Source organism: Myotis brandtii, unplaced genomic scaffold (genome assembly GCF_000412655.1).
Source record: "Myotis brandtii unplaced genomic scaffold, ASM41265v1 scaffold658, whole genome shotgun sequence".
In the NCBI taxonomy this organism is placed as follows: Eukaryota; Metazoa; Chordata; class Mammalia; order Chiroptera; family Vespertilionidae; genus Myotis; species Myotis brandtii.
The window spans coordinates 226,749-239,491 of record NW_005370558.1 but is presented as its reverse complement, the minus strand read 5'-3'; the positions used below and the strand labels follow the sequence as shown (position 1 = coordinate 239,491).

The 12,743-nt window shown below is 43.1% G+C and overlaps 1 protein-coding gene across 1 annotated transcript in view; it reads right to left on the bottom strand.

The window, feature by feature from the left end:
* Positions 1–12,743, bottom strand: part of DENND1A (DENN/MADD domain containing 1A) — a 455,803-nt gene that overhangs the window by 220,977 nt on the left and 222,083 nt on the right. The window contains 1 exon segment of the mRNA XM_014528906.1: positions 7,931–8,041. Within this exon segment, the coding sequence (XP_014384392.1) occupies positions 7,931–8,041 (111 nt within the window).

The following is a 12,743-nucleotide window of genomic DNA, read 5'->3' as shown; positions in this document are numbered from 1 at the left end:
GATCGACCCTGCTCTGTGCGTGACAGGGTACGGAGCCCCAACCCCCCTGATGGGCCCTGCTCTGTGCATGACAGGGGGCGGCGCCCCAACTCTCCAATCGGCCCTGCTCTGAGCCCGACCAGGGGCTGCACCTAGGGATTGGGCCTGCCCTCTGCCACCCGGGAGCAGGCCTAAGCCAGCAGGTCGTTATCTCCCGAGGCTGAGGGACTCCCTCTCCCCCCCGAGTGCACAAATTTTTGTGCACCGGGCCTCTAGTCTATAATAAAAGGCTAATATGCAAATGGTCATCATGCCCTCACGACATAATGACCAATCAGCAGGAGGCTGAGTTCCCGCCCAGCACCAGCCAGGGATGTGACTGATGCTGCATCCCCACCCGGTGCTGGCCGGGGACGTGACGTGCCAGCGGGGCTTGACGGGGCTGGGGCCGGCCAGGTCTGGGTCTTGCCCAATGGGGGTGGGGCTGGCCGGGTCTGGGTCTTGCGTGATTTTGAGGCACACACGGGTGGGCGGGGACTTGACTCTGGGTCCCGCAGCGCGCCCCAGACTCTAACAGGAGGTAGGAGGGAGCCAGATACCTGCGCCCAGGACCCACACAGCAGGGCAGCAGCGGTTAGGGGCGATCAGGCCAGCAGGGGAGAGCAGTTAGGGGGCAATCAGGCTGGCAGGGGAGGGCAGTTAGGGGCGATCAGGCTGGCAGGGGAGGGCAGTTAGGGGTGATCAGGCCAGCAGGGGAGGGCAGTTAGGGGCGATCAGGCTGGCAGGGGAGCAGTTAGGGGCATCAGGTCAACAGGAAGAGGTGGTTAGGGGCTATTAGGCAGGAAGACAGGCGAGCGGTTAGGAGCCAGCAGTCCTGGATTGTGAGAAGGATGTCCAACTAAACCGGCATTCGGACAACCCCCGAGGGGTCCCGGATTGGAGAGGGTGCAGGCCAGGCTGAGGGACCAACCCCCCTCCGGTGCACAAATTTCATGCACCAGGCCTCTAGTAAATAATAAACAAGATTCTCTGTCATGTTCTCAATGCAATGGCTAAGTAGAAACATCACCTCTCTAGTCTATACCCATGTACCCAAAGTTACAGTGGTGGATTGCATCGGCATCCAACATTCCTGAGAGCTTAAATAGGTTATTTATTAATTAATTTATTTATTTAGCTCTGTCCTGTTCTAGACTAGACAATCTCAAAATCAAAGCTCTCCCAAAGAAAATTATGGAAACAAAGAATTTTTTTTAATGTGGGTCTGTACTCATGTCTTCTAAACAAACTCAAACAGGCTCCCTTACGTAGTCTCAAAATGAAAATGAGTCTAATGATGAAAAATAACAATAAGGAAAGAATAAATATCTTTTTTTCTTTTGTCTTAAAGAACTGTTTATTCACTGTTTCTGAATCTGGCTGTGTACCAAAAATTTGGGGAACCTTAAGAAATAGACACTCTGTGGTTCAATGATAAACCTTTTGAACCACAATGTCTGGAGGTGGTGTCCAAGTACCTGAATTTTTAACAAGTCTTAGGGTGATTCTATCACAACTAACCCATGGATTAGCATTTGCGAATTACTAGCAATCTGAATCCTGTGTCTAGTCCAAAACACTCAATGCTTGTTGAAGCAGTGGGAGAAGAGGCAGGAGAGGAGGTAAGAACTAGTAGGGAGACCATGGTTGGTTGAAGTTACAAGCAAATTAAAATATCACCAATTAAACTGTTTATACTCTATATATTGGTCTGTAGAACATCTCAAGGTTCTTAATTCCAGCTACACATAATTAAATGAAGAACATAGTTCAAAAGCATTTAATTGTATTCACATTTAAAAACCAGAGAAAAACCACGTAAATAAAACATACCAATCTTTCCTCCTACTTCCTGCCAATGGAAGTTCCATTCATTTATTTCTAACAGTTTTTAATATTCTCTGAGCCACAATAAAATTTTATATGATGGCGATTAGAGAGGCTATGCTATTGGGAAGTTTGGCTGCAGAGTCTATATTTCATGCCACTTCATTACATTTTGTTAAGGCTTTCCCTCTTCACCAAAAGGATTAGTTTTCTTCTCACTCTGAATACTCTTCTTAGGTTGCTAGTATGAACTAGGTTAATCTCTCTGTTTTTTTTAACATATAAAAGATGAACAAACAAAATGTTCAACTTATTTTATTTTTTAAATAGAACACTAAATTTAGTCTTAGAATCCTCTGTTTGGTAAGTTTCCAGTTACAAGGTCTTGGCTTCCCTTGAGCACAGTTTGAAACAAAATAATGCAGTTTGTTCCTACGGCTGGAACATGCAGAGTGGAGTGTGCAGGCAAAGAGGCCTTGGCTCTGGTCCAGTGTTTCAAGCCTTCTTAAGCTGCCACTCTCATCTCTGCTTCAAGGGCTGCAGACAGGCAAACAGGACTAGTTCTTTCTAGGCCAGAGCAGCTAGGAAAGCTCTACACACATCATTCAGGTGCCTAAACCTTACACAGGCTGGCATGGTCACGACCAGGTGGAGTTCACCCGCAGAGAAGTGAAAATGAAGCCAAATCTGAAAAACTTGCAAGTTCACAAACTGGCTTTCTTAGGTCACAAGATCAGGTGGTGCTAAGACAATGGAAGCTGTTGGTGGGAGTGGGCAAACAGAAAGGGGAGTGGGTACCCATCCCTTCACACTAACACAGAAGCATCTACTAAGGGCTAGACCTGAGGGTGCTGGTGGGAAGACAGAACTATCGCCCACCACTCTCCAGGCCATCAGTGTCCAGGGCCTACCCAAAACCCACATTCTCTAGGGCTAATACTTAGGAAGAAACTGACAGGGAAAAGATACCAGTTTAGTTCCTCCCCCCTCCCCAAATGGGGTGCTATCAGACAATCAGAAAAGTAATAATTCTTTTCAAATACTTAGGTGTGGAGGCTCAATTAATTAGGTCATAGTCTTACCACTAAATTGTGCTTCTTTTCTAAGAACCTGTTTTAAAAAGCATTTGCTGAATAAAACAAATATATGTTCTTCTGGAATAGTAAATATGCCTTTGTCATCATGTACTGGATGTTCTTAAGTTTTTAAAACTTCTTGCAGTAGCCCTAAATTATGGGAGGGGCGATTTGGGCAGATATACCCAGGGCTGGCAGGAGCTGCAGCACAGGAACCCTGCAGCCACAGTGAGTCAGGGAAGGTAAGATCCAGGGACCCACCCAGGCTGTGCTCACTGCAGGGACCAGCACCGGTGGGGCTGGGAGACAGCGGAGGCCAGCCCCACATAGACAGAGTTGGATCTGAACAGTGCTCAAGGAAATGGGGTTCTGGCTAACAGAGTAAGTGTGTCCATTAGAAATTCACATATCAGCCTTCTGTTTCCCTGGTGCTGAGAGGTTCCAGGCACATAGGAAGTGCTCACTAAATCTGAAGAAAGCTTAGATGTGCATTAAAAGGCAATGGCCAGGCTGACATTCCTTCTGTGATTTCAGATCCAGGGTCAACAGAATCATACTGAGAATATTTCTCTGGGGACAAGTGTCAAAGGGAACATATGACAAATGGAGAGTTACCAAGGTGGCTGTATGAGGTAGTAAGAAGGGGGCTGGAGCCAAGTGAAGTGGGTTTTAATTCCACCACTGCTGGTCATTTTAGACAAGGCACTTCAACTTCCCAAGTGCCAATATTCTCATCTGCAAAAGAGAATAAAAGTAGCTCCTAGGGTTGTTGCAAGAGCTAATGGAAAAAAATATGATTACACAGTGCCTGGCACATAGTAGGTGGCTCAAAATGGTTCACTTTAAAGAATTTTAAAAGGCTATGGGGGAGAATTGAGGCCCTCCCCTATAAAATATAGAGGATGACTCTAACAAGGGTGTTCTGCATGCTGAGTCTGTGGGTGCTGCCAGCATACCTCTTTGGTAGTCTTGGACCTATTTACAAACTACAAAAGAAGCTCCTCTAATTATTATACAATCAGGACATATTGTTACCCAAACCAGCAACCTTATCCATCAGATTTTTTTGGCTCTTTCTGAGGATTCTCAAATTCCCTCAGTGGGAGAGATTTTTTAACAATGTGTCTCTGGCCCTTGTGACAGTCAGCACACAAAAATTCTGACAATAGTTTGAGAGGTGGCAACCAATAAACATGACCTGGTCCCTGAGGCAAGCACGTGGAGGGGCTAAGAGTCCTTTGTATGTGCAATTCCTGGTTGTTTGTCCCTTGTCCAAAGCCAAGGTCTCCACCCCAACACTGACTCATGATGACTTATTTGCATGTCCCTTGCTGTTAAAAGGGGATATTATCAACCTTCCAGGATGGCTGTTGGAATTACATATCATCTGTATAAAGGTCTTATTTTACACCCACCTGCTATCCATAAGAGCTACCAAAAAGCAATGTGAATTAAACTCGAGATATGAGAATCTGGAAGAAAAATGAGGCCTTTGTGCTAGAGGAAATCAACTGAAGTATTTACATTAGAGAACAAGATTTAGTTAAGCTTTCCCTATTTATCATTTATAAAGGAAAACAATCAATATACATGAACTGAGCAAAGAAAACAAAAACTTACATTTTTCTTATACAGAATTATCACATTATTGACCGAGAAAGCCAGAAATGAATATTACCTGACTCTGAACTAAATATTGCTGGGTTTGTCTCTACTGAAGGAGTCATTTTTATAGAAAATGGCATTCTAGAGTGTTGGACAGCTTTTATCTTTCAGCTGTTTAATGGGTTTGAGGAGCATTAAGCCTTCATCTTTAAAAAAAATGGAGAAAAATGTGGTTTGTCAAGGTATGACAGGACCCTCAATTTGTCGAGAGGGTCCTCAGAAACCTCAGCTAAAGTAGCCTTTGTATTCTGCCTCTCATCAAAAAGATAATAAAAAGCCACTACTGAGGAAGTGTTTAAAAGGCAACAATTAGAAAACTGTTAAGATTCTGAAATTGGAGAGGTCCAAAGGCTTGGCTCAAACTGATGTCTACTTAGCTGCTCTGTCCCTGGAAAAATGCACCTGGCTGATCAGGATGCCAATGACTGTACGTGAGATATAAGGAGGCCACTCTCCCTAGAGAGGTGTCTACCATCCATCAGTAGAGTGCAGAGCTCAGTTAAGAATCAACTATTTGTTACAAAAAGTTTTTAAATCAAAGTAACACGTTTATAGCTTTAGAAATGAAAGAGAAAGCACGAAAGGCGCATACTGAAGAGCAGCAGACCATCTCATGATATTCCTTATCCTTTATTCATAGTAATCACATACAATACTTATGTCCTTACTTCTTGATTTAAAATTTTAAACAATAGCTGACTTCCCATTATAGATGTTATTATTATAAACATATACATACACTATATGCCAGACTCTGTTCTAAGAGCTTTGCTAGTATTAACTCATTTTAATTTTACTTGACCTGAGGTCTTTGGTGACCTGAACAAAAGCTGTCTCAGTGGAGAGGAGGGGGCTAAATCCATAGAATACTGAGGAGAGAATGGGAGAGAAATTAGACAGTAAAGTGAAATAACTCTCTTGAGCAATTCTACTCTAAAAGGGAAAACAGAAGTGATGTAAAGCAGATGTGGATCAAGGAAGTTCTGTTAACTTTAGGAGATATCTATATTTAAAAAAGCCTAAGTGACGGTTGCGACCCGGTAACTATGACGCGCACTGACCACAGGGGGCAGATGCTCAACACAGGAGCTGCCCCCTGCTGGTCAGTGCGCTCCCACAACTAACCTCCTGCAGCAGGCCAACCTCCCGCAATCCCTCCCCCCAGCAGCCAGCCCAATCGGCCGCAATCGGGGCTGGCCAGGCCAAGGGACCCCACCCATGTACGAATTTGTGCACTGGACCTCTAGTTATACCATATTAGTAAGCTCATAAGATGCACCAGAAGAAAAGAAAACATACTGATGCAGACTGCGAGAGGAATGCCCTTCAGTCAGGAAGAAGGACACTGCAGTGTGACCTCCTCGATCAGGCACTCCTGGGCCATCTATCTAAAATCGCAGTCCCTGTCACCTCACCACTCCCCATCCACTCTCCTTCTCTGCTTTATTTTACTCCTTACCACTTATCATTATGCTACTGTAAATACTACTATGAATACTATATACTTGACTTACCTTGTTTATTCAAGGTCTTCCCTACTAGACTTAATGAGAACAGAGATTTTTGCCTATTTTGTTCACTGTTGTATCCCCAGTGCCCACAACAGTGCCATGAAAAATACTTGTTATATGAAGTCAGGTGGATAGCAGAGTGGTTGGCCCAAGAGAGGACAGATAGTTCATCCACAGTGGAGAAGGCAGAGTGGAAGAGGAGAGACCCACGAGGTTGACAGGTGTGGTATGGGCTCCTGCCATGCTCCTCTGAGACTTCCATTAGATAAGTATATATATCTCAGGTTAGAAATCATTTTCCCTTAGAAGTTCAAGACACTACTCGACTCTTCTGGTTTCTAAAATTGTCACAGTAGGCCCTGGCTGGGTAGCTCAGTTGGTTAGAGTGTTGTCCCAATACACCAGGGTTGCGGGTTCAATCCATGGTTGGGGCACTTACAAGAATTAACCAATGAATGCATAAATGGGTGGAACAACAAATTGGTCAGTATCTTTCTCTTTCTCTCTCTTCTCTCTCAAATCAATAAAATAAAAATAAAACTGTCACAGCAAAATCTTGTGCAATTTTGATTCTTAGCCTTTGTACAAGAATTACTTTGTCTCTATCCAGTATTGTAAAGTTTCATGACAAAAGGGCTTAGTATCTTATTTTTTAACTTTTCAAAAATTCTCAAATATGTGCATATACAAAAGTATGTATATCAAATAAGCATCTTTTAAAAGAAAAAAAAACAAAAGACTCCAAAAGCTAGCACCTAACTCATTGGTTGACAAACTACAGCCAGTATCTTTGTAAATAAAGCTTTATTGGAACACAGCCACAGACACTAGTTTACTGATTGTAACCTACAAGGTCAGAGTCCAGTAGTGGCAGCAAAGATCATCTGGCCTTGAGTCATATTCACTATTGGACCCATTATAGAAAGGTTTCCTGATCACTATCCTAGCTCAAGACAAAAAACAATAGTTTTGATGTCCCTTGTACACCTCTTCCCAATTATACTCTTTTCACTTCCTTCGAGGAAACTACTACCTAAAATGCGTGTTAATCATTTCTCCTCCCCACTGTAGTTTGTATGTGTCCCTAAATAATGTACCATTCAGTTTTTCCTACTTGAACTTTTTATGAATGAAATCATACTGTATGTTCTTCTGTAGCACATTTCTTTTACTTGAAATTCTGTATTAGAGACCCAATCACGCTGACAATGTTCGTTTCACCGATATAGTATTTCATTGTATGATTACACCACAATTTATCAGTTCTCTGTTAATGGCCATATGGTCCCTCTCCAGGTTTAAAACAGAAAAACAAATGCTTCTATGAACATGTATCCCACTATACATGACCAAGAAGTGTGTGTAGGTATGTATATGTATGCTTACACACATACACATACACACAATTCCACTCAGGAGTGGTCAAAAGCAGTCAAAAGATGTTCAGTGCAGGGTTACCTACTAAAGGGTTAACCTATGAACAACTGAAATGGCCACCAAGAGAAGAAAGATTTAATAAATGATGACACATCAGTATAATGGAATAAGATATAGACACGTAAAAACTGACAATGATGGACACTTATGTGGAAGTAGGCAAAGTGTTCATAACACAAGATCAAATGGAAAACTATAATTGATTGTGAAACTCTAAGAATAAATGAAATGTGCATTGACTCCGTAAAGGGACATGAATAATTAATGAAGATGACATGTTACTATCTGAGGGGACTGTGGCTGATTTCTTTTTCTAACATTTTCTTTAATCTTTCCAATACATCCTTCAATTGAAATACAATAATTAAAAAGCCCATCTCAAGACTGTCTACTCACAGTGCTGAGTTTGCTGCAAATGATGAGTATCCGGCGTTCGTAGAGCATACTGGCGTACAGATGTAACATGTTGTTTACATCCACAGCCACAAAGTATTCTGTCAGATTTCTCTAGGAGAGAGAAGAAGGGAGGTTTGTGCCTTATTTTGTTGGTTCTTATTATAAGCAGTATCTAATAAAAGCATGAGAAACAGAAAATAATCAGGAAGGATACTCTCCTCTTCTCCTGCCCTATTCTTTGTACCTGAGGACCAAGTATGAATCCCATTCATGTATAAAATCATGAAGTGCAGAGCTGGAAGAGATGTTAGAGACGCAGAAGTCTGAGCAAGTATACCTGTGTGGTGATTACAGTTTACAACATGAGGTCATCCACAGTGCTGCGCTGTTTTTCATAGAAGTTCTTGAAGGTAAGCAAGACAGGAAGTCTGCAACCTTCCAAATGAGGAAACCAAGGCTCAGAGAGATGCCAAGATCAAAAAGTCTAGTAAGCAACGAAGCCAGGACTGCAGCTCAGATCTTCTGACCCCAGATCCTAGAACTTTCCCAGTGCACTGTGCCACACGTCTCAGCAAAACAAAGTACCCAGGGACCAAAGTGCTTTTGGCAGAGCCCGTTTCTGTCCAACAGATCCCACCCACAAAGGCCAGCATGCTCCTCTCTTGTCATCACGGCTGGTGTCCCCTCCTCCACAGTTTACATTCTCTAAAATGACTTGGCTGGAATGAAAATAATTTAGAAGATTTACAATTTCCAGGTATTTCACTCAAAAAGAAAAAAATCAAAGGCAAGCAGCAGCAAGTTGTGACAAAGCAGTGTTTTAACTAGCTTTTGTCTGTAGCCTAGGCTTCATTCCTTTAATTAGTACTATAGATTGGTGCTCTTCAGATTTCAGAAGAAATGTAATGTGTTTCATTTCTGCAACCCTTTCTATACCCACCTGACTTTAATAATACACATAAATATGCTAATTTCTTCAATGGTACAGCTTTTCAATGCCACACAATATAATCCTCTGAAAATGAAGGACGTGGGGAAGGAAGGAACGCTATTGCCAAGGGTTGCAATTTATAATAATGAAAGATCTATAACCCATAAATTCAAGTAAACCAGGTGGATTTTATATGCAAAATAGCATAAAGTACTTTTTGACAATATTATGTAGGGATTGGGAATAAAACGGGCACTTATCTTACAATTTATTATTGTTTGATTGGAGCACCAGGTTAACCGTCGACCTTTATAAATAAAGAGTGAATTAATAGCTCCATACACTGACTACCTACCAAGTACTAGGCACCATATCAGGTACCGTGTATCTATAATCTTATGCAATCTTCATAAAAACCCACTGAGGTATTATTCTTCCCAATATATAGAGATAAAGTAAGTCTGGGAGAGACCCAGTAACTGGGAGTCAGAATTTGGACTCAGATCCAACTCCATAGCCCATTTGCTTTTCCTTACATTATACTGTCCCACGTAAGTACTTTAAACTTCTACAACATACAAGGCTTTACATATATTATTTCACTTAATCTTGAAACAACTCCTTGAACAGGTATTATGATCTCTTTACACAGATAGGAAAACAGGCACAGAGAAAGTGAAGTAATTTGACCAAGGTTAGACAGTAGGCAGATGAGGCATTATTCAGTCTAAGGTGGGCTTGTCTCTAAACCTGTGCTCTTCTTTTTTATTTTTTATAATTTTTTTATCCTCACCTAAGGATATGTTTATTGATTTTAGGGGGATAGTGAGAGAGAAAATGAGAGAGAGAGAGAGAGAGAGAGAGAGATCGATCATTGCCGCTGGTACGCGACAGGGGACCAAGCCTGCCACTCTCCAGTGTATGGGATGATGCTCTGGTGTATGGAATGACAACCGGGGCTATGCTCTTCTTTTATACCATTAAAATAACAGGTAAAGTTGTATTCAGGGGGGAAAAAAGCATAGCATAAACTATGCCTAACGAAAGAGAGAAAAAAAAATCCCTATGTGCCAGACAATAGGCACTTTACCTTGGTTCTCTCTAATCTTCTCCAAAACCCTGAGAAGGGCATTATCATCTCTATTCTACAGATGGGAAAACTGAGTCTCAGGAAGATTTAGTAGTTTTCCAAAGGTCACCTAGTTAGAAAGGGCCACGTTTCAAAATCAGATTTCCTGAAGCCAGAACACTTGCTCCTACCATCACACTAACCTGCCTTTTTCAAACCTGAAAAGCCAAATAAAACAAAAAAGAAAGGCAGTCTGAGTTAGTCAAGGAGCTTATCTCTTGCTCAGTGGACTGAGGAGTGCTGAGCTAATGATGTCAGGGTGGGGTTTGTTCTGGAGACAGTGACATGGCAGAGCTATTCTCGCAAACAAAAATACAAGGCCCTCAGCTGAGTATTTCAGCAAAATGCTTAACTGCTGATGAATTACATGCATTTTTCTTTTAGGAGAGGATGGAAGTAAAAAGAAAATAGAAATGAGGAGCTTAAAGAAGGCCAGAAAGCCCATTAGCACTTTTGACAGATCCAAAGATAACTCTGAAGCCACCAAAACGTGGCCTCGAGAGCCTGCCAAGAAGCTTCACGCTGGGGAGAAATATGTTACACAGCTTGCCGTCCAAATAAGGAGACACAGCGTCAGAGACAAGTCCTGCGCCTTATTTTGGTGGGAGAAAAAAAATCACAAGGACACTTTTGTGGCTAGGGAAGGGAACATCTCTGAAGTAAAAACGTCACTTGGTTGAGGTATAACCCCCAGGCCCAATTATCATGCTCTGAGAGATTCAGGTGCTTGTTCCAAAAACTCTACACAGGTATGTTAAAAATATGTAACATTTAGCCAAATTCTCTCTAAACTGTCATGTACTTTTTTTGGTATTCTCATCCCATCTGTGCTGATTACCAAGATATTTGTGTCTAAACAGAAGCTGTCTTTCTTATCTGCTTCCTCCCCTGCCTCTTTCCTTTTGGGATGCCACTGCCTAGGCGGTGGGAGTGGGTGGGAGTGGGAGTGGCGACAGCCCCGGGAACCTCACTCGGCCATGGGAGCACTTGGGCAGGGGGGGTGGGGGGAGTGGACTTTGGAGGCAGCTATAGTGGGGCCCTCGCAGTTCCTACCCAGCTTCGTCTCAGAAGAAAACCCCTTGGAGAGGGGGACTCCTTCCCCATGTCTTAAAGCATCCAGCAGTGTAAGGCACACCAACCCTCAACTTCTAAGACTTGCCCTACCTTTTCACACCCCAGGCCTTTACTTCTTTCCTTTGCGTAGAATGCTTTTCTCTTCCCACTGACTTTCCAAGACCCAGCTGAAATGTCACCTCCTCCTGGAAGGCTTCCTCGACTCCTCATTTGTCAAATTTCCCTTTGTGCTTCTATGGCAATTTGTCTCTATCATATAATAGAAACAGGCACTTATCTTACAATTTGTTATTGTTTGATTGGAGTACCAGGATAATTTGTCAGTAGACTGAGGTCCCTCTGGGTAAGATGCCATATCCACAATCTAGCAGTTTGATGCAGGAATGAATCAATGAGTGGAGAAAGCACCTGCCTGAAGACCACTGCTCCGTAGTTCAAGTGTGAGCAGTGTGGTATAGGAGGAAACACACCAGCCTGGGAGAGGGACAGGTGGTATATCAGGAAGAACAAAGCATTTAACTTCAGAAAACCTGGGTCTGAGTTGGATGAAGTGATCAATTACTTAGTAATGGTGAAGGGCCCACAGAAAAAGAATTGACACTGGTGTTCACAGTCAGATAAAATAGCCAGGGAGTGTGGATAGGGCCTTTTAACGGTATGCGTGGCTACATTTATTAAAAGTGTAAGGAAATAGGTAGTTTGTTCATCCGGTAATGGGCAGTGGGGAGAGACTGTACACAGAAGCAGGTGCTCATTTCACAAACAGGTCAATTGTATTTCTCAGATGGAGAAGATAGGAGTGTGGGGAACGGGGAATAAGAAGAGGGGCTTCCATGACAAATTGTCCAGGTCAAAATTTCAGTCAAAACATATGTGAGCTTATATTTATAAAAACACACAAGGTGTGCTACTCTCCTAGCACTTTGTGTCAGTGGAACTGAGTCTTCAACTCACATTCCTGTCTCTATAACCTGCCAATCAACAAACACTTATTTAACTCCCACTCTGTGTTTAGAACCACCCTGGGAGCTGGACTTAGCAGAGTTGCACTAAACATAATCCCCATTTTCCAGGAGCATAGTTTGGGGATGGGAGTGACATGAAACCCAGAAAACCAGTGGACAAAGTACTGTGGTCCAGGCTGCACGTGTTCCAGGGCTGGCTAAGAAGGGCAGATTCAACTCTGCTGGACGGATATGGGGAAGACTTGTCAGAGAAGATATTTGGTTGGGGCCTCCCACCAGGAGTTCACTCGGGGGACGGGAGAGAAGCATATTCAAGGCGGAGGCAAAGGCAAGGAGGATAGTGCAGGACAGGGGGTGTGCTGGGGTAGGGGAGCTGGGCCCAGATCCCGCGGGAGCTGCTGAAGGATCATGGCACAATCACATCTGTGTTTTGGAAAGATCTTCCAACAGGTCCTGTGGAGAATGCACAGGAGAGGGCAAGCGGGAGATAGGGCAATCGGTTAACAGCTACGCCACATTCCAGGAAAGAATGAATAAAACAAACAAACTATTCAGATGAAAGCTTTGGATGTGGATGGGATGGCTTTCTGTAAAGAGGAATTACAGGACTTGACAATGAATCAGACTTGGGAAGCAGGGCGGGAGAAAGAATCTGGATGACTGCACCACATCTGTCCACTTGCCCAAACAGTTGGGTTCCCCCCCACCCCCGTC